Here is a 25,893-nt window from a genome sequence, read left to right as displayed (position 1 = left end):
GTGCAATGAAGCCTTATTTTTTGAAGGTGCTTCTGTGCTGAGAATTCTTGAATATAAGGAAGTGTAGCTTTCAGGTGCATAGAGTTTCCCTCAGCAGTGGAGATTCAACATGCACCAAAATCCTTTAAATTAATTCACTTATTTGGCAGGAGGTTTATGAGCTTTTTCTTCTTGAAGTTCCATGCAATAGCCAAATTAAACCTTTTTTCTTACAACAAAAAGGGAATAATTGGCATTCGAAGACTTGGATAATCCTTGAATTCTCGTAGGTAGGTGCAGTGTTTATCCTTTGCCCAGATTGTCATCTGAATGAAGCAAAGCAAGGTGAACAGCCCCACTGGAAGGAAGGGAGAAAAAGATATGTTTCATTATTAGATTAAAAACACACTCTTGCTGCTGACATCACTTCAGGGTGAAGTACCAAAACATTACTCACCTGGAACACACTGAGTCATGATAGTGAAACTGATCCAGGTCCCCACCTGTTTTGGCCAAGGAAATTTAAAATATTTCTGGTGACAGCATTTGCATTTATGTCTCTATTGATCAAAAACAACTTTGTCCTAGTATAGGTAAATAAAAAAGCCAAGGTCAGCCAGATCAATTTCTAGTGTTAATAACCTTTAGCCAAAAAGGTGAACAGTGGCTTATTATTACAAACAAAACCTTTGTGTTTGCTTCCATAGTCATTATTACAACAAAATTTTAAGCATTACAACATAGTGTCCTTTCTGTTTCTCTGCCTAATTTGTATTTGTCACACCTCTATCAATGCTAGGAATAACTTTCTAAAGTCTGAGGCCAAATGCTGGTCTCATTAACATCTGTTAATCTCCACTGAAGTTAAAACCTGGTGCTGTCCTTCTGAGCAAGAGTGAATTTAACACTGAGTTGGACAGGTTTTAACCACTTCTGAACTGAGTCAGGAGTTAGGCTCCTGGTTAAGTAATATGAAGTTATTCAAAGTTATAAAGCAGTCACCACCAACACAAGAAAATGTGTAACTTAAGAAAATGGGGAAGAAGACCTGGGCCTATTTTGTCTACCACAATATCTTCTATAGGTCTGCCCACTATCTTCACGTGTACTGTGATATTCCTGGGCTCTCATAAGTCCACCAGACTCCCCCATCCCCTCATTGCAATACACATTCAGTGGCAGTCTCCCTGTTCCTGTCTGCAAAATTTGCACTGCTTTAAAGTCCACCTGTTTTGTTTAGCAGCCACACTGAAACATAGGCCCAGGGTCTGAGTTGTCTGTTTAAGGCTAGCCCTGCAGGTACTGCCTCAAGGGAGGAGAGAAAGAACAGGCAAGTCCCTCTCTGTAATCTGATTTTGTGGGGTTTAGGGAAGAAGGGGAAATGTATTGAGCTGAACTGTTTCAGAGTTTCTTTCATGTTTAATATTCCAAAAGAAATTAAAATACATTCAGCAAAACTAAAATCTTAACATCTTGTTTGAAAATACATACCTCGTATGTATAGTTAGGGCAAGATACAAAGAAAAACAGCCATGTGAAAGGATTCTTTGTTGGATATGGGATCTTACGGGTTTTGGATCCTATAGATTAGAAAACAAATCACAAAATATTCACACTCCTAAATACACTCTTTCCTATTAAGACAACCCAAATCTGCCTACTCCTGTGTCTCATCACTGTCAGAGGGACAAGCAGGATGTGGGAAGACAGGATGTCCTCTGGACCCACAAGAAGGACTGGGATAACTGTGAGAAAATGTTCTGGGCATTAGGAAGGCCTTTGATCATGGTAACTCCTGTAAGAGGTACCTCAAGTTTTAGATTTAGAAGTTAAAGGTTTTCTCAGATTGTCACAGAATGGGATTTTGGCAGTCATAGTTGACAGCTGTAAGACATTTGGCTCATGCAAAGGAACCCTGGCCTGTACAGACATTTTGTGCCCCCTGTAGAAGCCAGTGAAATTACTTTCCCTTGCTCACCAAAGGGCTTATACTAGCTCTGTTCCCTTTAGTACTACCAGTGTAACTAATTTAACTGCTCTCCTCAACACAATCTGGCCCTAACCAATAAAAATTACAGTAAGGTAAGTGCTGTTTAACAGTCTGGTGCTGGATTCTTGTCTGCTCCCCTAGAATTCAATCTTTACAGTGTTGAGCAACCTGTGCACCCACAGCAGTCACCTGGGAGCGTATCAGTGCCCTCCAGGATCAGATCTTTCATGAGGTAGAGTAACTAGAAGTACTGAATGGTTGTGTAAAAGTGAAAAACGATAACGCAATTTTTACCATTTCTCCGGAGGTCACTGAGCGCAACATGGATGGAAAAATTTCCAGCTTCACACAGCTACAAGAAAAAACATGACAGATTAAAAATGTGCTTCCCTTCTATTTACTCTTCTTCCTTTTGTTATTTCCTGGGGTCCTTTAAAAAAAAAAAAAAAAAAAAAAAGGAGGAAAATAATCTATTATAAACAGGATTTTAAAATGGGAGTTAATGCACCGTAATAAATATACTTAACTAAGATTTCTCTCTAACGGGAGGAGGATGTCTTTGTTCAAACATGAGTCCATATTATACTCTGTTATATATTTATGATATTTGCCAGCAAATATGGACTCAGTGTCCGAAAGATCAAATTTACTACTTATACAATCCCCATGAAATCCAAAGGCAATAAACCAAAGGGCATAAAAGTAAACCCAGGAGATACTTGCTATAAATTTAGTTATTCTTCTGGTTTTAAAAACACCCCAAAAAATTATTTGGGTAGTTTTGGTTTCTCAAAAGTTATTAAAATCCCAAGGAAGATATGGGTTGGGCTCTAAGTAAGTTTTCTTTTCTAGAGTATAATTTATGTAAGCCATGAAATATAATTGACCCAGCTTCCTCCACTGGTTTTAAATAATGCTTCCGCAATCAATTAAGTAGAAAGCATATTGAAATAACCCATTTATATGATTATGGACAGTCTCCAGTGTCTGCAATCATAACTATTAAAGCAAATGACTGGTGGTCAGAGCTCCTGAGTTTTATTCCCAGCTCTGCGCTTTCAGTTATGTAGTCCCTCTATAAAATGAGAATAGATTATTAACTCACAGAATATTTGTACTGGGAAACTGCTTTGAGATCCTGAAGTCACTGACAATTTGTTTCTCAAAGCAAGTGAACAGTTGATGTTCTGAACAAGTTACGCATACATAGGAAAACCAGGTACATCTTTGTTGGCTACACTAACATTGCTTCTGCATGAATTAAACGTTCCTAGGAACTCTGAGAATGAATAGACAGTGACTTAAGAATTTTGCTTCACAAGGAAAGCTGTAAAAAATTTCTGAATCCCAGGAAAACTAACCTCTATCCCTGGAAATTATCAGCAACATACTTTCTTAGTTGGCCAGTTCTCCAAGTTTTATGGCCTGTTGTGATTCTTAACATTCAACAAACAGTTCACAAAACAAACTCACTGACTTTTAAACACAGTGTCACAAATTGGTAGTTTCAGGATTCTTTTAGAGATTATAAGAGATCACCCCAGCAGATAAAAATCCCAGACTTTGAATGGATACTGGATCAAAGTCTTCCCTTGTGTACAAGATCACATTAACAGATTTATCTGTTCTGTGTGCAAGTGGTCAGCTTTAGTAGTATGTCCCAAGTGTTCAAGTTTTAAGTATCTGCTTATCCTACTCACTCCTCCACTTATACAACATAAGAAATAAAGCAACATGTTTTAGCATTTTATAAAAACAACAGACCTACCAGAAACATGATCACAGCAAAATTTATCTGTTTTTTCCCATAAGCTATAAAAAAAAAGTTTACATGTTATTAGTACTAATATACAAACCCATAAGTACTTAAATCATATTGAGGGCTGTTCTGCTACTTACAAGGAGGAGTATAAAGAGGATGATTGATGTAATAAGCAAGCCAAGCTGCAAAACCCCAGTAATACAAGCAGTTCTGAAAAACAGGGAATTTTTCTTTGTTTTAGTACAATCCTCTAGGCCAATATTCACTGCAAGGACCACTGATAACAATCAATTGGGCTGATCCTTCAAGATGCTGATAATGCAGAAAAATGACAATACTAAGTGTGGTAAGGTGGGAGCAGACAACAGGAATTAAGAGGAAGGAAGTAGTGCTCACAGAGTAAGATTTCCTCTCAAATGTCTTGGAGCAGTTAAGTTTATAAACAGCTGTAGAAAGCATGAACATACTATTGAAACAAATTTGTCTTGTCTGGCAAGCCACTGGGCCAAAGATGAAGTGCCATACAGACTCTATGTTAAAGAGGGACTTGATTTGCTAACCCCTGAGACTTTGTAAAACCAGATTTAGGTACTGTATTCTCTTCCCTGCTTATTATTTTGTATTGCCAAATCCCTCACCCTTTCTTCCTCTTCTTCACCCCATCAGTTTTCTTTCTTTCACATGCTTTAACTTTACCTACCCAAAGTCACCATGCTTGACGCTTTCCTCTGCCCTTTCACTGCAATATCTTTAGTTTGTCCCTTCTGCTGCTGTTCTTGGCTTTCTGTGATCCAGCTTCCATTCTCTAAACAGATAACATGGCTGTCACTAATAGTTCTACTGACTCATTCCTGACCAATCTTAGAGCTTGTTCACAGGCTTCATCCATGAAAAAAATACTTACAATGACAAGCTCTATCTCATGTTTGGTTTTTCTGGCCCTGCTTCTTGCAGATTCTCTTCTGATACTCAGTGTTGCTTCAGTGTCTTGGTGACAGATTATCTTCTCCCTCCTCATATACCTGTAGCTAGGAAGGAGGCCTTTTCTTGGCCCATTCCTCTTCCTCTATGCTCTCACCTCTAGGTGCCATTCTCTTGCAGGCAGACTTTAACCTTTGTTGATGACTCCCAAATCTGCCTCTCATCAGTTGAGTTCTTTATCAAACCTACTGCCTCAGTTTTTAATGTTTCAGGTCATGTTTGGTTATCACCTGGACTTCAGCAACACAAAAACTGAGCTCTTTATCTTCCTTTCCGCACTTCTCCTGTTCTTTTCTATATTTCCTATTTTCACTCTTTGAGTAAAACACTGATCCTCTTACTCTTTCTTGTGATGCTTTTTTTCTTGGCTTTCCAGTAGTTTCACATACCTTAGACATTTCTGGGTCTTTCTGCTTTCTCCTTCACAGCTTTCCTTTCCCACTCATGCAGCCAAAATCCTTATCCAAGGCTGCATTCTTTCCTGTCCTGACTGGTTTTACTCTTTTTTTTCCTTTGAATTTTGCAGCATTTTTCCTCTATATATACCTGAACAACATTTCTAGCAATAATACCCTCAAAAATGATCAGCGGATGCAACCCACACTAGCTAACTGCAGTGTTTGATGGTGTGTTTTTAAGAAAATGCTGGTGAGGTCTAGGCCCCCCATCTGCTCCAAGCAGTTGTATCAAACATTCTATTGCACTTCCACTTTCTTTTCAGAGTTAATTGAACCACTGAAGTGCCCAGAAACCTCAGACAAAATGGACACCTTTTGGGTATCTGTAATACAAACACATAGTATGTCCTTGCTCTGAGATTATATATTAATATGTAACTGATGAGAAAGAGCAAATTATTAACCAATAATTACAGATCAGGTGGGACAAAAGGGCAGAGAGATTATGTGATTTTCCTGTGACAACTTCCCTTTCCCCAGGAAAAGCAGCAGAACCGGAAGAATGACTCCAGTCAGTCTAACAATCTAATTAGCGTTCTATCCATAAACTACTGCTTCCTCACTAACACTAGCTTCTTCCACCATCACCTACAACTTGCTAACTGCTGTACAAACTTGCATGGAAACAGTTCCTTGTAATCTTGGAATGGCATCTTATGAAAAACCCTTCCCTAACTTTGGGGCTTGGCACAGGATGGATCATATGGCAATGGATTTCAGTAAAGTAAAAATAAATAAATAAATCATCATGGCTCAGCTCCCAATAATACATGCTGTAATTAAACTGAACAAGTACTAGTCACATGATTTACTGCAAGAGTATGCCTCAGTTATAAGAAAAGGAGCTTTAAGATGAGTGGAGTCTGCCACTGCTAAAGTCCTTAGCAGTAACACTACAAACATACAGCTGCCACTAGAAGCCTTACTGCTCATACAAAAGCCTCCAGTGAGGTTCCGCCAGGAATGGCAGAGTACATGCAGACTTTGTGAACTCACTTGAAAGAAATAAATTGTTTATGTGAATCTTTCATATTCCAGGTGAATAAAGCTCTACAACACTCTCTTATAAAAAGATTTTGTGAATCAAGTTCAGATATTGCAGGAATCCCATAAATAAATTATTCCTAAATTTACAAAGTTATGGTTAGGATTTTTATTTTCTCTACTCCAACTGATGATCCCTGTGATGATCAAAACTATTTCTTAATGTCCTGCCTATGTTTATTCATGACCAGCATGTATCCTTCTGCTTATCTCATTATATTGTCTTCTGGTTTAAATGGTCTTTCTGTAGGTCTAGTGTTTTCTTTTCTCCAGATGCTTTTATAGAAAGCAACGATATCCCTTTTTTCCTATCAAAATGTTCAGCAAGACCAGTCATAAGACTAATCTTTGAGGAATTCCACTGATACCTCACCATTACTAAAGGTCTGACAGATCCTTTTCTGGCACAGCCACAATCATCTTTCCTTTAGTTAGTTCCTTTATCACCACACAATTCTTGTATAAATTCCTATCTTATTCACCCTAAGCCAGTTGTTTACCAAGTCCAGATAAATCAGGTGTTCTACCTTTCTATTGCCTAGAAAAATCTTAGAATTATACTATGTTAGTATATAGCTTGAACTGCTTTTGGTGAACCCCTGCTGTATATTACAGTATCATTTATTCCTATTTCCATTTGGTAAACAAAGGATGAAAATCACAAATCTCATCAATTCCTGTCTCGGATATCTGCTTATTGAGACTGAAGTGCCTCTTGTTAAAGGTAGCTTTCCATTGTGCTTAGGAAATGTTATCTATATCTGCTAGTGTGTGTGATCAAACACTTAAAGAAAGAAGCTTTGTCTCCCGTCTGTATGTGAGAGAAAAAAGGTAAGAGTATGTGATATTTTTCTCACTGACACAATTTTGGAGTAACACCACCAAAGTCAATGAAATTATAAAAGCAAATCAGACCCAAGCACTGATAAGCAAGTAGAAGAACTGTGAGCAACTTTACAGATGAAAGCAAGTACCACCAACCTGAGAAGGTGGAAAAGTAGAAGTGATCAGAATGGCTGGTACAAATGTCAATTTTAGCAACAACAGTTTGTATGGTCTGAAGGGAACGAGTAGTTGTCAGAGATGGCAGTGAGGAAATGAAGATTTATCATACTGTACAGATTCTTTTTCAAGGTAAGGTTGCTCGTATATCAGCTGTTTAGCATGCATTAGCTACTGTTGTATCAAGAGCAAATCTTTACCAGATCTGCTAGCCGCTGCCTTCTGCTGCAGAATACACAGTAAAATAGCTAGGGAGGATTATTTCTGAGGGCCACTGCTCAGCCACAGACCCTCCTTCCATTTGGAAAGCATGAAGCTACTGCCGGAACTACCAGAGCTGCTGCACAGCTGTAAGGAGTTAGCCACAAGGTAGAGCATCAGCTGCTGAGAATATCACCACCATAATGCAAATTCCAAGAGGTTGTCTAAATACTAGATGTTAAATCCCCACATGCTGGTACTATATTATACGCTTTTCCCATTGTTGATGATAATCTCCTGTCTTCCTGAATATAAAGCATAATTTTGAATACCACTATGTACTTTGTTGTGAACATATGTAAAATAACTACAGCCCATGCACAGCCATGCAGGTCACTGTACTACTTCGCAGACATCTAGGAAACATGGGGTCTGCATCTCAACAGCTGCCCTATGCCACAGCCACATTAGTAACATGGGGGTGCTCCTGCGGGAGAAGAAAATTCAGAACAACCAAGCTGCTTTGTGCTGGACCAAAGGTAAATTACAGTTGCTCAACAGCAAAGACGATGTTAGGGGCAAAGAAGATGTAAAATGACTGTTACAAAGAGTAATTTTTTTTTTCTTTTAAAAAAGCAACCCTCATATTGTGCCTGCCTGTGCTAACTTAAAAATTAACTTTGTTACTAAAACCTTCACACCCAAGGAGCTAGCTGAGTGAAAAGGAAGGGTATGCTGAAGGTTTCAAATTCTAAAAGAGTAATGAGAATACTATAACATGAATAACAGTATGGCAACAAGTGGGTTATACAACAGCAACATTAAGAAGTCTTTTGAAGAAGTCTACAGATTTATGGGTGAGATTTGTTGTGCATTACTACAAAAGCCACACCAAAAAATCTGTGTTGCAGAGACAGAGGTTGGCTAGTTGGATTTGTAAGGGGGGCTATGGATAGATTCTGACACAATTTACCTTCACAATATTCCTCAGTGGCATAGTCCCATGGGAGAACCGATGAACAAATACTGTTTCAATCAACCTTTTGATGTAGTGGAAAGAATGGCAGATACATGCCAAGCTAGAAACAGCAAGACAAAAGCATTTAAGAGTACTTAAAAAACCAAGTGTGGCAAGACATTTGGAATAAGACTACAATGCTAACGAGAAATACTGCTCAAGCCTGCAAACAAACTTACTTAACTACTGGATGCGGGCTTGATGTAAACCTCTCATCCAGTCCATAGACAAAAGGCATGCGGAAATAAAACAGAAAATAGATGAACAATGGACCTGTATATTCTATCAAAAATACCTGCAAAAAGAGAGAAAATAATTAGACAGCTGAATTAGATGGTGGTTTTGCTTTGGTTTCTTTGTGATAACTAATGCAGGGAATAAACACTTCCACTGACCCAGGATGGCACTTAGAGAGGCAGGGAAGGAATAGCAGGTTTGGGCTTGGGCTATGAAAGTGGTAGACATGCACATAAAAGTTTTGCAATGCATTTGCCTCAGTTGCACACAAACAGCCATTGCCACTTCAGCTGACACAATATGGGTGTGAAAAGATAGCCATGGCAGCCCAGAGATCATGGTAAGCATACATGCATGTTACATTTATGCAGCTCTCACCCTCCTCTTGCCCTCAAAAACTGTTGGTTTAATTTGGGTTAAAATGAAATTTGGTGAAGAATTTATCTTGAAAAAGAGGAGCTTTGTTTCTAATGAATAAATTTTGTTTAAACTGGAAACACAGCTTGTAAGTGGTCACAGGAGACCCCATCTGTATGAACAGTTAGCACAGCAGATGTCTTGGGAAACAGCCAATTCATTCTATGTTCAAACAATCTTTAATTTGAATGCAAAGAAAAAAAAAATAGAGGAAAACAGAGAAGTTATCTAACTGGATTTCATTTCAGATAGGTGTGTATTTCTTAGGAACATCACAGTAAATTGAATTTAATTTTGGACCAAACATTAATAGTTGAATTTTCCACACTTCTATAAGTGAGGAAGATAGGCCCATATCTCATTTATGGAGAAAGAAAGGAAATAAAACAAAACCAAACCAAAACCAAATCCCAACACTTTTCTAATATATTTAGAGTTATTTTGACACTCAGAAAGATGTGTTATAGACTTCTGTAGCAATCTGCATTTTATCTGGTGAAGATTGAATTTGATTGTACATGAGAAGTTTGGTTGTTTTATTTGATAAGACTGAAGTATTTCTTGGCTTACATTTGAATGAAGTAGCTTGAAGGGCAGGGAGAGAAGAATGTAAATGAAAGATTATGGAATGGCAGAAGTCTGGTGTTACTCTGCACTGTGACATTTTGGTATATATTAATGCATGTGTATCTTGGAGTCTACATTGCCATTAGAAGTTTTGCTGGTCTTACTGGGTTTTGGCTTGTGTAATAGCTGCCTGATTTATCAGCTTTGCATCCAAAGTAATGGTGTGAGGAGTCAATCTTGCAGAACATTTTACTTTTTAAAATTTTACTTCCTATGAATGTTGCCTTTGCTATTTATCATTAATACAATATTTTATTAATGTCTCATAGCTAAGAAATAGGAAATATGCCTTTAAATTACTGGATAATTTTCCCTTCGTACTGTGCTGTTTCATTAGAGCTAGCGTAATATGTGCATCATGGACCTTCTGAACAACTGGAGATTATTGGTCACCTCACTGCATAAACAGCATTGCTCTGTTGCGTGCCAAGTGAGTTGTGATAGAATTTGCATTTGAGCTAAGACAGTAAATATACAAGGTCTTTGCAGATGGCTATTAATATTGCAGAAAATATCAGCTGTAATTAGCAGGCCACTAGCATCCTCGGATGCAGCCACATGCAGATGGCTAACTGATCTTACATTCACACATTTTCTTGCTGAAGTCACTTCAATTTCTGGCATGTGAAGTCGCTCACATGCCTTTTTGCAGGACAAACTCATAGGAGTATAATCCTGATCTTTGTTAGGAGAGTTACGCAGGCGCTGTGAGGCAGATCCCCAAAGGCATTTAGACACTTAGTTCCTACTGATTTTACAGTAGATATCTAAATCCATTTGAGAACCTGCACCTTAGTTCAGTAGAGCCAACCTACCCTGCAGCAAGTTTTCTGCTGCTGCTCTCCCAGGGAATCAGGCATTCAGAATATCCTGTTACTGCTTTCCCTGAATAAATGAACTGAAGCAATGAGGATTCATCACCTGCATCCACTGTCAGAGCAGGCATCATGCAAAAATATTGGAGAGAGACAAAAAGTGATGTAAGGATTAATTATGGAAAAATAGCCATTGAAAATGGCCCAGACTCGAAGCATAGCTCACCGTAGTCCATCCTATCTGTGGCCCTAAATCTTTAAAGTATAAGGTAGCAGTTGTGCCAACAGGGAGGTGCTGCAGGATTTCCTCATCCCTCAGGGACTTTCCTTCTGAGAAGGAAAGAAGTAATTACATTTCAGTGAAATTCAAGTCAGCTTTGATAGAATATTAGCTTTATATTGTGCTTTAACCAATCTGTGAGATTCTTTGATGAGATGTGTTTATTGGAATCACAGTAAACAAACTAAGAATATTTATACTTAATTTCAGTTTATCCCTGTAATCACATATAACCCTGGATCCTCTATCCACACCAAGACAGTTAAGAGAATTCTCACTCCTATGTGCCTGCCTAGTCTTGCTCCATCACTGCTACAGCAGAATTTGCTGATTGGTCACTGCCCTTTAACATAGTTCACTGACATCCTAGTCAGCTGCACCTCGATCTCTCTCCTCTCTTTTCCTCTGTTCTCATTGCTCATTGTCAGATAAACAGAAGCTAGAGTAAGCTGAGATTGGAAGGCTCTCCTACAGAGGTTTTCATTGCCTCCTTTTTTCCCAACCAACCAGCTAGGAGGTGATTCCACGGGACATGAGCTAGTACTCAAGCTTTTAATGCCTAGATTTGGGGGAATATCCAGAAGGCCAGCATTTTCTCATGGTAAGTGTCACAAGGTAGGGAATCTAACAAGGTAGATCTTTGAAGAAGGAAATAAGTTATGCCTGTTTTCCATGGACGGATCCTACACAACGAACTGATCTTCACCAGCATACTTTTAAGGGACTGTTTAAATAAAACTATGCTTAATGGAAGCAAAAGAAGAAAGTGCTACATTTTATACTGACTGCTAAGATGAATTAACACAGTTTGGCAATTAGACTTTCTTTTCTGCACCCAGGCCACGTGCTAAGAGGCTTCTAGTAGCAATACCTACAACTGCATTAATGAAGTCAGCTCGCTCGCATCGGCTTTGTGAGCAAATCCTACATCCATGGCAATGTGTTTTGCATTAGCTTACCTCAAAAGAACTGTAATTCCTACCTGAGAGCAGAGGATTATGTGAATTGATAGCTCTAACTCATAGCCCTTTTTAGTACTCCCAGCTAAGCATCACTGTGGAGATCATTTCACTGCAGTTACGAGAAATTACTATCTAGATTCTGTGCTGCCTGTCTGAAAGTAGAAGTGCTCAGTAGTTAGAAAGTGTATTGGAACAATGTGCAGACTCCTGAGTTAATTACCAAGCACCAGGCACATGGGTGGAACTCTGTTTGGTACTTCCAAAGAATTAAATTTCTTCTAGATTCTCTTCAGCCTTCACAGTGCTAATTAACATAGCTGGAAACTCACTCTTAAGAGCTAATACCCATGCAAAGTATTAGCCTTTATGCCCGGCCATTGCTCAGAGCTTTGTTAGTCTAGTTCTCACAAGTACTTACTTGGATCAAGTTTTATTGACTGTCTTGCTGGATACCACCGAGGATCTGTAAGACCATACAGAACTGTGTGATACACAACGTTTGGTTTAGGTCATCCACTATTATAATGGATGCAACACAACAAGGTAAGTTTTAGCTAAAGATTTTTAGGAATATTTATTCAACATGAATATCTGTGAGAAATTATGCAGCAGAAAAAATATAAAGGTGTGTAAGGGTAGTATAAAAAAATTATGCTGAAGTCTCACTGTGCTCACATTCATGTGCACGTTACTTAGCATGACGTGTGTGTACATCACATGTTTCCAATTATGTAATTTTGTCCTATTTATATAATGGATATTCTGATGTGATGTGAATTGCTGTGAAAGTTATACTCACATAATTTATGGAACATCGATCTGATCTCCCTAACGGTGGCATTTGGTTCCACCTAGGCAACAAAAAATATTATATACGTAAGATGCATATTTTGAAAGACAACTACTACGTGTAAGACTATACATGTAGAAATGTGACTTAAACAATATAAGAGTATAACTTTCTTACAGATGGCTAGGATTGGTATGGATGATTCAAGATACTTCTTACAGGAAAAAGGGAGGACAATTTTTGGCATCTGTTTCAGAGGCAGCTTCTCTAGCAGTGATCCAGAGTTACTACAACAGCAGTGACAGTTTGATGGCTTATGAGTAAGGCACAACTGGAACCATCTTAGTGAAGCAGCTGAAGTTGTGCTCTTTGCCCAAAAGTTCCTTCTGGGAAAGGGTTGAAGTACTCTGTAGTCAGTATGAAGTGTGTATAATCGTTGCCTCTTCAGTGGCCAAAGAAAGGCTATCAGGAGATGAAACACTTCATAAACACTATGTTTACTTAGAAAAGTTAGTAATTTTTAAATAGTCACCTAGCATTTTAAACAGATTTTTATTTTACCTTATCTAGGAAGCATAGCTGTTTCTTTGTCTTCCAATCAAGGATTTCCACCTGATAGGACACAAAATGATAATTACTAATTATTGGCTAAATAACCTCTAAACTATTAGTTGATTCACAAATTCATAATCATTGTTCAGAATGAGACACCATTTTTCTCTGATCTGTGGTCTGTGTTAAAACCACTTCTAATGTGCTCAAGAGACAACTTTAATCATGGCCAGGTTCTCAAAGCACTCAACATGCAAAAAGATAATTTTCTTGCCAAATAAATTGTCCTCCTGGATACATTCAGAAGCAGAAGTAGCTAACTCATTCATCAAAACACACTGATCTGCGGTACTTTCTTATGCTAGAGCAGAAGGAACAAATAAGGGATAGAGAAGTTTCACAGGAATCACTAAGGAACAGAATTTTTATGATTTGTAAAACTAGAAAGACAGTTTCAGAAAAAGTGCATAAATATGCATGTCAGCAAATCTTCCAAGTTTAAAGACTAATGTGCATTGTTCCCAGAATAACTGAATTGTAAAGAGAGTGGAAAACATTGGCAGACATAATGAACAGCTGCAGCTAAAAATCTGGACTTCATAAATCCTAAAAAGATTGCTATAGGAATACTCACTGTATTACTCTTGCCTCTCAGATCACCTGTATTAGTAACTACATATTAGGATTTTATATTTCAAGCAGTGGTTTAGCTACAGCTCTGAAAAGGAAAGAGCAGTTTATTTTTGTGATCAACTGGCACTTTGGCAAAAGGTTATGATTTTAATCAACAGCCAATCAGAAAAGTCCTCAGACATTTCAAAGCCCAGTTGCAGCAGGCTAGCAAAACGTAAAATATAGTGAGGTGTTTAATTTCATTTGTTCTCATCAAACACCTTGTAATGGAACTTTGTGGTATAGCTAAGAGTAAAAGCTCAAAGCTTATCTGTCACACTAAATGTGACTACCATTACTTAGTACCAAAAGAGTTTGTTGTTGATGGTTTTAAATAAACATCTAGCATTAATTATGTTTGGTATTAACTGGCCAAGAGGATAGATTAACATTAGACTTTAAATATGATTCCTTACTAAAAATAGAAGTCACAGTCCCGTATCTTTCTAATAGGGTTGCTTTGAAGAGATCATTTGGTTAAAGTATCTTATTTCCTTCTTTTACTTCTCCCAAATTGTTCTTTCTCTATTGGTACAGCAATGGAGCCCTTCAGCTCCAGTCAGAAGTATCAAATCTGATCTCCACAAGGAATACTAATGCAGTGATATTTTCTGCTTGTGCACTGTAAGATCTAAGTGGGACATCAAGGGAGGTAAGCACTTTTCTTCCTTTGTGATACGTAATGAATGTGTGACACATTCTTGGGATATTGTATGGTTCCCCTTCATTTTTTTATATTTGAAATAACACAAAAATCAAGTTTTACTGTCTCTGTTTGTAGGACATGTCCATCAGAAAGGAAATGAAGTGGATTCCCTTCCCAGAGGATTATTCTTGAAATGCAACATTCTGACTCTTGCAGTCCACAGAACAAGTTCTGTGGGGGGTGTAAACCGTTTTTTGTCTGATTGTCTGATACGGAATTGCTACAAGTGTTACTGAAACCTTTGGTGTATCTCAAAGCTCTTATGTCAATGAATAACATTGGGCTGCCCTACAGACAGCAGCAGGACCCACAGTTTTAGCGTTCTCCTTTCCATTCCATACCAGCTCACAGCATATACATATTGGATCAGAATCCTCCAGTGGCAGTTTTAGTCTATGGCGTTCAGTGGCTGTACTACAGAAATCTTCTCCAGGCCAATTACAGAGTGGTTTGGATATCTTTCTGCCACTTACAGTCTTTTAATTGGGTTATTCTCATTATGCACAAGGCCAGACTGAAAATTAGAGCATTTTCCTTTGCTCTGTGGTTTTCACGGGATTGGCTGTACAGAAATTTTGGTACTTCTGTGAACCTTTGGAATTGGTGCGGAAAACAAACGAATCATCTAAGACCTATACTGTCCTTTGGTTCCATTCCAGCATGTCTCTTTGAAGTGCCAAACTGACATACCTGCCTGTACTGGCCCATTTCTTCAAATACCTAATGGGATCCTATAGAGATGATGAATCCAGACTCTTCTTGAAGGTGCACAGTGATAATGGTAAGAGCAATAGACACTGGGTGCAATATGGGAAAATCCAATCAGATATGAGGCAATTTTTTCGCCATGAGCTTAGCTAAACCTTGGAACAAGTTGGATAGAGAGGATGTGGAATCTCCACCCCTGGAGGCATTTAAAATTGGACTGGACAAGACCCAATGCCATTTGATCTAGTTCTATCTGCTTTGAGCAGGAGTTAGACTACATGACTTCCAGAAGTCCCTTGCAACCTAAATTATTCAATGTTTCGTTTCTTTTTTTTTTTTTTTTTTTTTGACACACATTCCTGATCTTCAAATATTTCAGTTACCTTCAAGATCTAAGCAAATGCCAAACATTCTTTCCCTTTCCAGAAAGACAGATACAGGAACACAGCTCTAGATTCCACTCCACCCCACAGAAAGTTGTGCAACAACAGAATGAAAACAAGGTGATGTTTCCTCTAATTATCACGCCTCTTCGCTGTATCCGAATATCCCCCAGTGTTTAGATGTTCCCTGCATAAGGGACAGAAAAGCCCAATCCAAGGCGAGAAATATTATCTTTTCTGAACATAATGGCCAGTCACATGAACCCACGTAGCACTGAACACAGTGTTTCCAGTCTTCAGGCGCAGCACCAAGTCAGTTAATGTATTGGTTGGCAACAGTTTTTAGATACCCAGCAATCTGTTCTTGGAACACTTACTGATGGGTATCATCCCTTTCAAACATAAATTGTTTGGCTCAGAGAACTTTAATTTCTATGTGTTTTCAAAGCATTTAGCACAATAGGACACTGACTGTTGGCCTGCGCTAGTGTAGTATGACTTACAGTCCACTTTGTGAATTTTTAAAGAAAATCTAAAACTGCTTCAACTTTTCAAGCAGTTGAATCAATAGGCAGATTTATGCAAGATAGCTATGTTAAAACTCTTCTACAAGGGACTATAAATGTGTACCTTCAGTGTTTAGAAGACAAATTGCTCTAGTGCATAAGGATTAAAGATTGATAGTATCTTTAAAAAAGAAAAACTCTTGATTATTATTGTTTAGAATAGGTCGAGGGCAAAGAATAATCAATATATGATATAAGCAGAGAAGTACATTCAACTTTAAACTTTTATTCAGAAAACAAAAGGGGGAAACAAACAAAAGGGGGAAACAAACAAAAGGGGGAAACAAACAAAAGGGGGAAACAAACAAAAGGGGGAAACAAACAAAAGGGGGAAACAAACAAAAGGGGGAAACAAAAAAAAGGGGGAAACAAAAAAAAGGGGGAAACAAAAAAAAGGGGGAAACAAAAAAAAGGGGGAAACAAAAAAAAGGGGGAAACAAAAAAAAGGGGGAAACAAAAAAAAGGGGGAAACAAAAAAAAGGGGGAAACAAAAAAAAGGGGGAAACAAAAAAAAGGGGGAAACAAAAAAAAGGGGGAAACAAAAAAAAGGGGGAAACAAAAAAAAGGGGGAAACAAAAGGGGGGAAAGTTTATTCATAGGGGAAGAACAGTTGAACAGTGTCTAAAAAAGAATTTTTAAGGTGCAGCATCCCTGCAATAGGATTACAAAAATATAGTCAATCAAATTCCCTTAGTTTAAAGCCATATCAAATGCTTAAGGATCAACAGATCTTCAAAAATTATGGAATAACTATTACAGAAATACTGATGCACTTATGTCTGTTCATCTTGGAAGTTTTATTTGCAGCCATTTATATTCAGCAGATTCAGTAAACTCTATCTGAGTGAGATTTTGTGAGCACTGGCATAAGCATATATTGTATTGATTTCTTTTTAAATTAGTCGGCAAAAAACCCTGATTATTTTACAGTCTAGGAACAAACCAGCCTGAGAAAGATTAATGCAGAATGAATTCTCTCTGAACTATTAGAGTGCTTACATAAGTCAGGTTCCTTGAATTTAACACTAAAAAAAAAATCCATGGTTGCAACAGTCCTAATTAAACCTTTCTAAACATTTTCTTTTTCCTACGGAATTAGTCATTTTCTCTATCTCATTAGACTTTTCTGATAGACTGTGTTGTTCCTGAAGGAAAGTAAGCATGCCTTAGTGTGATCTTACACTAGAGCATATCAAGAATAACTTTTCTTGAAGTCAATAGTTAAGCCAAATGGAAATTACTATAAGTGTACTTATACTGAAAACTATGTTGCTGCTGCTGCTGCTACAACTGACTTGCAGTCTGAAACTTCCCTTGTGCAGGACTGTACAAACTGTTGCAGAGGATGAGTCTAAGGATCCATCTAGAATGGTATCTTTCTGATACAGCCAGCAGCAGGTAACTCAGAAATAAAACAGGGCAAGAACGTAGCGACTGGGGGGAAGGGAGTAGATAGAGAAATTGTGATTTTCCTGCACCAGAAGTGCTGCCTTTGTATTTAATAGCTTTTCATGGATTTTTCCTCAATTAGTTTATCCACTTGCCTTTTAAACCTGTATAAACTTTTTGCATGCACAGTGTCCTGAGGCAGGGAGTTCCATGGCTTAGCCACATGCTGCGTGAGGAATTCCCAAAGCAGAACCAAGGCAAATGTTTAATCAAGCGAAATGTCATCATCTTACCTGCAAAGTGCTGTACCTTATTCTGTAAGTAGTCCAACTAAGTAAAGCCTTACCTCTCTGAAGTAATTGGCTGATATTTCATGAGACTAGAATCTTACTACTTTATTTCACTGTGTATAAAGAGAAGAGATAACAGGGACACCCATACACAAAAGATTTTATACAATTAAATTTCACTTTTGTAGAATTTAGATGTCTAGCATTTACAGGTTCACAAGATATACACTAGGTACTTCTCAGCTTCCTAAGTTCTGCTCCTACACACTCCAATGAGAACTGCTGTCTGAACTGTGCTGAAACTCATAGTACATTTCTACTCCTTCCATCTGTTTCAGGTTTGTTATTTAGGCATGTTTGCATTTAAATTCTCAATGACTTTGATCCACCAAGCATCGCTATCCCAAGGTCAGCACAATGCACAGCATTTAGATTATTTCTGAATGAAACTAAACTTTCAGCAAAGATGATCTAGTTCTTCATGCTCTATATGTAATGGTTATATACATTGCCAGGAAGTGGGAAAATTACTTTAGACTGCATTCTGCCATTCCCCACTCCTCCCACAGAAGGCTTGGGTGGCTTGAGCCACCAAGCAAGGAATAAAGGATTCAAGAGAGACCAAAAAGCACAGGCAGGAGAGGACAGGAGTGCATTCCAGTGAAAAGGGCCATCTCCTGCCAAAGAGGAATCGTGAATTCCTGTGTCTCTGGGCTGCTTCAGGCACTGCTCCCTTCCAGTGTCATTCTGTTCAGCATTTCCCTCCAGTGGATGCCTTTTAGGATACCACACAGTGAAGGGGTAGAGTTGAAGTAAACTTGGATACCTTAACCAAATTGTCGTATCCACTCTTGGAGCTGGGTGCCTGACCTCAAGGCATGGCAAACCCCAAGTCGCTTTGTGAACCTGGACCTGAGGCTGGTAACAGGTGTAGAGCTACAAATGGTTATCCTTCAGAAAGACAAATCCATTTATATAATTGACGGGGGATAAAAAGAGTCGGTGTAAAAACGGTCAGGAAGGAAAATGAAGGTGCATTCCCTTGGAGTGGGAGACTGGCTTATTTTTCACAAAATGGAAGAGCTGTTAAAGGTTTGTGCTTTCACAGTGAATTCTGGCTCTTGAAAGCCTATGAAAGCTTTCCAGCTTTTACTAGCATGACATCTTCCAGGAGGATACACAAGATGGGAAAGGAACCTGCACCAGTTAATACTGACTCAGTGGGTATTTACTTACACTGGCTAACGCAGAGGCGTGCATTGCCAATTTCCCAGGCATACTGAAGAGTCGCATCACTCACCAAGTATCACTGTCACTGTGAAGCAGACTGGAGTGCCTCCATCTGAGAAGCTAAGCCAGCTTTGACTCAACACTAAGTAGACATCCAGGTTTTCCAACACCACTGGGTAGCCTTTTCTGTGTGCAACAAAGAATATTCATTGCCTCGGGGCTTTAGTTTATGGTGAAAAATTCATTTTTCTACAACTCTTCTACATTCTACACTCACATGTAGAAAAATTCATTTTCTACAATGACAATATTCAGGTAGAAGAGGTTTATAAAATCTTTGTGAAATCACCACCATTTCTTTGCATCAGCACTGTGATTTGCAGTGTTAAATTTCAGTATCTATAGTTCCATTACTCCATGGATCATTTGGTGTGTGGATGTCAAAATGTACATCCAACATATGCTTTTGATATGGAATTGAAGAGACTGAAGAGAGAGATTTTTTTTTTTTTCCTTTATTTTACCTAGAGGTATCAAGGATGGGTCTGCTGTCTTTTGACAGGGCAAAAAGCCCTGGGAAGTTTGGAGCCCTTATACTGATGGGTGAACTCACAAGATTGAAGTATATTTTTAAAAATTAATACAAAAGTAGTCTATTATTTTTTCTCAAATAAGACTTCTGATTTCAAATGTAGCCTTCAAGTTCTGAGTAGCTCCAAGTATTTTCTTTAAGTAATGTTTTACTATCACATTTTCCTATACAAAATTATAAGTTTCTCTCTCAGGCTCTGCAGAGAGAAAGGACAAATTGCTGTCTTTAAAATGAAGCAGCACAACTGACTGTAGAAAGTGTGTGGAGAAGTAGTGAGGGAAGAGAAAGGGAGAATGTTTTTCCCTATCTTCTCATCTCTTTCTGTGATAATAATCTTATGTGTTACTTGTGAAAACAGAGCAGCTGTCTTCAAATAACAGGACAGTTTTCCACAGTGGCTCCTTAAATGACCATTCAAATATCTCCTGTGTGGCCTTGTCTTGCTCAGGCAGCTCTTGGAGAATGCAGAATTTTAAAATCCTCTGCAGTCCTGCTTTTGGCACTTGCTCTCCGTGCTCTTACTTGATGAGGCTTTAGACAGCATAGCTCTGAGTGGGAGAAACCTTTGTAACAGGAGCTGTGACATCCCAGCAATGCTAGCTAGGCAGCAGCCTTCCCCCCCTTGCATTCAGAGGGTTTTCATCACAGTCAGAAGGGGGAGAAGCTTTAAATGCCAGCAAGGGGGGCCAGTACATTATTGCTTTTAGACTGTACTGCATATGTCAGTTCTATCTATCCTCAGGGAGTGAAGACTCTAAAACATTTTCAGTTATCACTGCTCACAAAAGGCACTTCTCATCCAAACCACTTAAGGAAGCAAAAGTACAATTGTGGCTCTTATGACACTAATTTTCTACAGTATGAGTGTATTTGTTCAAGTGTCTTTCCTCTAGGAAGCCAGAGTGCCATACTATTTTCTTTATATCAAATGCTTTTGAAGAACTAAACCTGTCAAGTAGAAAGAAAGAAATTCATTAGCCTAACTTCAGTGCTCTCTACTACAGACTTTTATATCTGAGCATGTCACATAAGCGTCCTTTGTATGGAAAGGAGAAAAGCAGGCACTTTTAGGATAAACTGTATCTTAAGTTCTGAAACATATCTAAAATAGGTCGGAAGAGTTGTTCTCTAATCATTTTGGAGAAATGAGCACTCCTAGAGAATATTAATTATCTAGATACAAGTCTCTATCACAAATCTCTAAATTTTCAGAGGTGAATCTCCTCAAAATATCAGGTGGAGCACTTTCAGGTATGCACATATTTCTTTAAACTGTAGTTGTTCTTGCTAAGCTTTTCCTGAGCTATTAGTGATAAAAAAAGCTGAGGCAAAATTAAAAACATACAAATACCTGAAGTAACCAAGACCTATTCTGGCATTATTACAGAATAGGAAAGGTAGAGGCAGCCATCGAGATATAGGTCTAGGAGTACCAGGACCTGATGTTGCATGACAGTTCTAATACAGACATCTCTTAAGCAGAGGGAAATCACTTTGGCTTAATTAGGTGGTTGCTCATAATTCTTGGTACTAAGTTTGAACACAGCTAATTCAAAATAAGGAGATAAAGGTACTTCCAAAGCAGAATCTGCCTCTCACTGGTTTTTACTAGTCACTTTAATACAATGTTGCCCTTTTTTAAAGTGTTTCTGTCTTCAGCTGCGCTATGAAAGACTCTCATTAAAAAAAGAATGGGAATTAACAGCCAGTGTCTCAGAAATCACAGTCCGTCTAATGTTCTTGCCCATCTTTTGGTAGGTCAGTTCACCAAAGAGTAATTATATTCATGCATAAGGAAGAGGACCTTCCTACATACTCAAGAACCTATGAAATTGATTGCATACTAAGCATAATCAAACACACAAACTCAACAAAAAAGGAAGAAATATTCGACCAACAGACTCTGCTAAACTTGTAACAGTCATATTCTAAAAAATTCAGACAGTGACAGTTTGGTCAACTGTGATTGTGAAGTGCTTCGTGATTCTTGTAAGAAGAGCAATAAAGAGTAAATGGTTTAAAGATATACAGGGAAAAGTACAGAACTATATAGTACCTCGAACAGAGAACGCTGACATTTGTAACACCAACAAAGATTTCCACTCCCTCCTGCCCCAGGAAGCATTGGGACAGGTGGGACACTCACCTTCTCTTCAGATAGCTCAGTTGTGAATGTATGGTGGGGAAACGCAACTCAGAATTCAAATTCAATGAATTTATAAAAGAAAGCAAATCTGTGTGGAGAACAACGTAAAAAGTAATGTGCAACAGCACTGCTCGGTGCTACCCAGGCTGTCTTTGTCCACATCCTACACCCTGAGTCAGCTCAGACACACACTGGATGAGCTAGGCAAATCTGTTTCCACCCATTATCTGCTGTACAGAGAAAAGGACTAAGACATACAAGGCTGACATGTAAATTCATGAGGCGTTCTGAGTTTGGATTAGTGTTGCTTAGACACAGGATCTTGATTTAGGACTCAAAAGACCTGTATCTGCTGCTATTGTTCTTCCTAGCAAGATGGAACAGGTCATTCCACTTCTGTGTGAATCCCCATCTGCAAAATCCTGTTAACAATAATGACGTCCATGCTTTTGAGGTCTTCTAGTAATAAGTGCTATTCAGAAGTTCAGTGCAGCTAAGGCAGAAGAGCAAACCTACCGACCAAGGACATTCAGGAGGGTAATACGCATGTACCTGCTCCTGCATTTGGATCTCACCAGAGTTTGGGACACTGATAGAAATGTGGGAAAAGCTTGGTTGTTTTTCAAAAAAAAAAAGGGAAGTCAACACTGCAGAGGTTAAAGGCACGGTGCAGGTGCCTACCCCGTGCCCACAAGAGCTAGACACAGCTTGCTTTTTTTTTTTTTCTGAATGGTTTGTGACAGCCGGAACACTTTTATAGCTTTGAAAAGCAAAATCTGAACTTTTAGGTCATGGTAAGTAACTAGAGGAGCAGCTGCTTTTCAGATTGTTTTGGATTCTGTTAATGTTATAACAACAATTGTTTCGTATTTTGCACGGGGGGAGGAATTTAATTCCTTTTTAAGCGAGTTGCGCTGGAGAAACTGAAGCCTGCAGAAATACATCCAGGATTGCTGCTATTTACCTCGTGCCGACCTGGGTTTGTAATACATGCCACTCTCAAGAATTTTTGTATTAGCCAGCCTAACCAACTCCGGCAAAGAATCCGTGGGCCTGTTTATGTAAGTTGATGAGATACGCGCCCCTCACGCTCTCCGGGTGCGCGTTACTCCGCACTTTCTGTACACGCCAGGACCTGACCGTACTAGACCCCGTCGGGCTGTTTCTCGTTTCCCACGCGAGACCGGAACACACCGCGGGAGCCGAGGGAGCCCGCCCGCGGCGGGGGCCGAGCACCGCTCGCCCTCGCTCCTCCCCGCCGGCCGGTGCGCGCCGCGCCGCCGAGGGCAGCCGGGCCCGGGCCAGGTGCCGGCCCCTCTCTCGGCCAGGGCACCAGCTCCCGCCTCGCCCAGCCGAGCCGCCCCGCGGCCGCTGCCGCCGGCGGGCACGCCCGCACTGGACCGGCGGGCTCGGCGGGACGGCTCTCGGCGACGTGCACAGCGCCGGGGTCTTCCAAGAAGTTGGGGACAGGAGGTGCCGAGAACATTCCTCGCTCTCGCTCTTCCCTTACGGGATGCGCTGTCAGACCCACTCTGACACGGCGCTACCCGAGGGAGGATCCGCGGAGAGCCCGGGGACATTGTTCCGGCGCCTCCGCGGACCGCGAGAGCCCGCCGGGAGCCCGGGGGGACCCCCCCCCACTCCTCCGGGGCCACCTCCGCGGACCAACCGGGGACGCAGGGAAGAGGACCGGCGCGGGGAACACGCCCGGGCTCCTGCCCCCTCGCCCCGAGGAGACCCCGGCGAGCAGCGAGCACCCCTCCCCGCGGCTCCCTCCGCCCGGCTCCAGAGGCGGTCACTTCCCTTGGCAGAGCCGGGAGCGGCTGGCTCGGCTCCCCGGCGCTCCACTGCCGATAGACGGGGAAAAGAGAGGAGTCCGCCGCCACCCCGGGCAGCCCCCTCCGCCGGCGGCGGCAGGATGCCGCGGAGCCCGGCGCCGCCCGCACCCACCTCGAAGAAGCCGGCTCTGCCGCCCATCCTGCGGGCTGCCGCCGCCTCCCGCCGCCGCGGCACCTTCCCCGGGCCCCCGCGCTGCGGCCAATCAGGCGGCGCCCGGCCCCCGCGGGAGGGTCCCGGCGGCAGCGCCGGGCCGGGGGAGGCGGCGCCCGGCCCCCCCGGCCCCCGCCCGGCCCGGCCCCCCCGGCCCCCGCCCGGCCCGGCCCCCCCGGCCCCCGCCCGGCCCGGCCCCCCCGGCCGCCTGCAGTGGTGCGGGGCCCGCCGGTGCCTCCGGCCAGCCGGGTCCTGCGGCGCCCCCCGTTCCCAGACCGGGCGAGCAGAGTAATACTCGCCGACCGCCTGGAGTGACGATTCGGTGGCATTTCATTCAAAAGGGTGATTTATTTTTCTCTGAACATTACAGAATTGCTGCAAGAAATAAATCGCATTTCATATTTTTTGGGAGTAGCTTAATGAGATAACCTGCAAATATACAACTGACCATGAGGTGGAAAACACCCCCCTTTCTCTCTCTGATAGTTTACCTTGTGTTTCAGGGGTGACTGGACTGACAGCAGAACTCTGCTGAGATCCCTTCGCCTGCCGCCGATGAGAATCAAATGTTGTGACAGTATAGAGGCTGATACCGTTTTTCCTCAAGGCAGTCTTCATTACGTGGTATCCTTGTTCTGGAGCTAAAGTAATTAAATATCAACAAATTCGACAGTGCTATAGAGGATCACTGCTTTTTCACTGCCATAAATTTCCAGTAGGCGGAAAGATTTATGCTATACACTGTTTGAAAACCTTCTGCAATCCCCAAATTTAACCTGCTTCCATAGAATTATAACCATCAAAGCTATGTAAATGAAATATCAAAGAATAAATTTCATCAAAAGAAAAGGCCTCTACTGGAAAGCCAGAAGGCCGATCAGAAACACCCAACAGAACAGAATTCACTACTAGTGTAAATATGGGCATAACTGTGAAGGCGTATGGAGGCGTACGCTCCTTCACAAGCCGATTACGAGTCTGGATGGTTAACCTTTGGGCCAGGCCAGACCTTCTGGATTTTTGAAGAAAAAGAAACCAAAATTCCTGCTTTTCCAAACAAGCTGACATCTCTTTCAGTATATATCACTTCCAGATGCTCTGTATTCATACAGTGAGGAAAATGTTTGAAACACATAAAAATAATCCAATATGGAAAAGTAATGAGAACACAAATATAAAGAACATTTAAACTAACCTTCTGTACCAGAAAGCGATCAGGCAGTTCTTTAGACTGACAGAAGACATGCAAATTGGTTGGTTCTCTGTATTAGCACAACATGTAGCCTGAGGAAGGAAAATCTGTTAGAAACACAATTCAAAATTCCGTGCTGACAGCAAAATTACAATTTGTGGCTCACTGATCCCTCTAACTGTAGTTATTTAAAAAAAAAAAAAAAAGGGGGAAAAAAAGCACCCCTCCGCCCCTTCAGTCTCCTATGCAGAAGGACTTTAACATTCAGAGTGTGGCTTTCCACAAGTCAAAAAAAAAAAAAAAATCTCCAAACTGTAATCCTTCAAGTTTCACCCGGTGTGTCTTCACTGAAATCAGCTGGTGTAAAACTGGAGTTACAGCCTGACATTAGGTTTTAGGATTCATCGAAATGTAAACATAACCAAACTGAATAAGCACTTGGTTTCCTTTTTCAGGCCTTTGATCTCAGTTTCTGTCAAAGACGATGTTACTTTAAAGCTCCGTGACTAAAATTCAGATGGTTTGACCGATTTTGCTGAGCCTGCGAGCACCGTCTGCGAGGTGACCACGGCGGGACCCCCAGTGACTCGCAGCCCGGTCTGGCCGGGCAGGCGGCGCGGGGGGGGCCTTGCCGCCGCCCGGTCCCGAAGCGGGGGGGGTCACGGCAGGGGGGCCGCTCCGTGCCCCGCCCCGCCCCGCCCCAGGCCCCGCCCCGCGGCCGGCCCCCAGGGAGCGCTGCTGCCCGCTGAGGGCAACCGCCACGTGAGGGGCGGCGCGCACGCGCGCGCGCGCGCCGGGAGCGTGAGGCGGCGCTGGCGGGGCACGCGCCGCCCGGCCGGCGCGCTCCTTCCCGCGCTGGGCCCGCCCCGCCGCCCATTGTCCCGGTGCCATGTGACCGGGGACGGTTACAAAGCA

General features: G+C 41.1%; 1 protein-coding gene across 3 annotated transcripts; it reads right to left on the bottom strand.

Moving 5' to 3' along the window:
• Positions 1-185: 185 nt before the first annotated feature.
• LOC141960695 (very-long-chain enoyl-CoA reductase-like) lies at positions 186-23,811 on the bottom strand. 3 transcript variants are annotated; one of them, XM_074906593.1, is made up of 13 exons: positions 23,748-23,811; positions 13,125-13,175; positions 12,573-12,624; positions 12,192-12,236; positions 10,758-10,861; positions 8,615-8,730; positions 8,391-8,496; positions 3,869-3,941; positions 3,738-3,781; positions 2,264-2,321; positions 1,471-1,559; positions 437-482; positions 186-337 (listed from the first exon to the last, which is right to left on the bottom strand). In XM_074906593.1, the coding sequence occupies exons 1-13, from the start codon at positions 23,772-23,774 to the stop codon at positions 210-212; spliced, it is 939 nt and encodes a 312-aa protein (XP_074762694.1). In that variant the 5' UTR covers positions 23,775-23,811; the 3' UTR covers positions 186-209. The 3 variants fall into 3 exon arrangements, with proteins under 3 accessions (XP_074762694.1, XP_074762695.1, XP_074762696.1); XM_074906594.1 differs by lacking the exon at positions 23,748-23,811 and having other exon boundaries at positions 12,741-13,169; XM_074906595.1 differs by lacking the exon at positions 437-482 and having other exon boundaries at positions 191-337.
• Between the last annotated feature and the right edge of the window lie 2,082 nt (positions 23,812-25,893).

Source organism: Athene noctua, chromosome 5 (assembly GCF_965140245.1).
Source record: "Athene noctua chromosome 5, bAthNoc1.hap1.1, whole genome shotgun sequence".
Lineage (NCBI taxonomy): Eukaryota > Metazoa > Chordata > Aves > Strigiformes > Strigidae > Athene > Athene noctua.
Note: the sequence above shows the minus strand (reverse complement) of the source record. Positions and strands in the feature narration are given on the sequence as shown.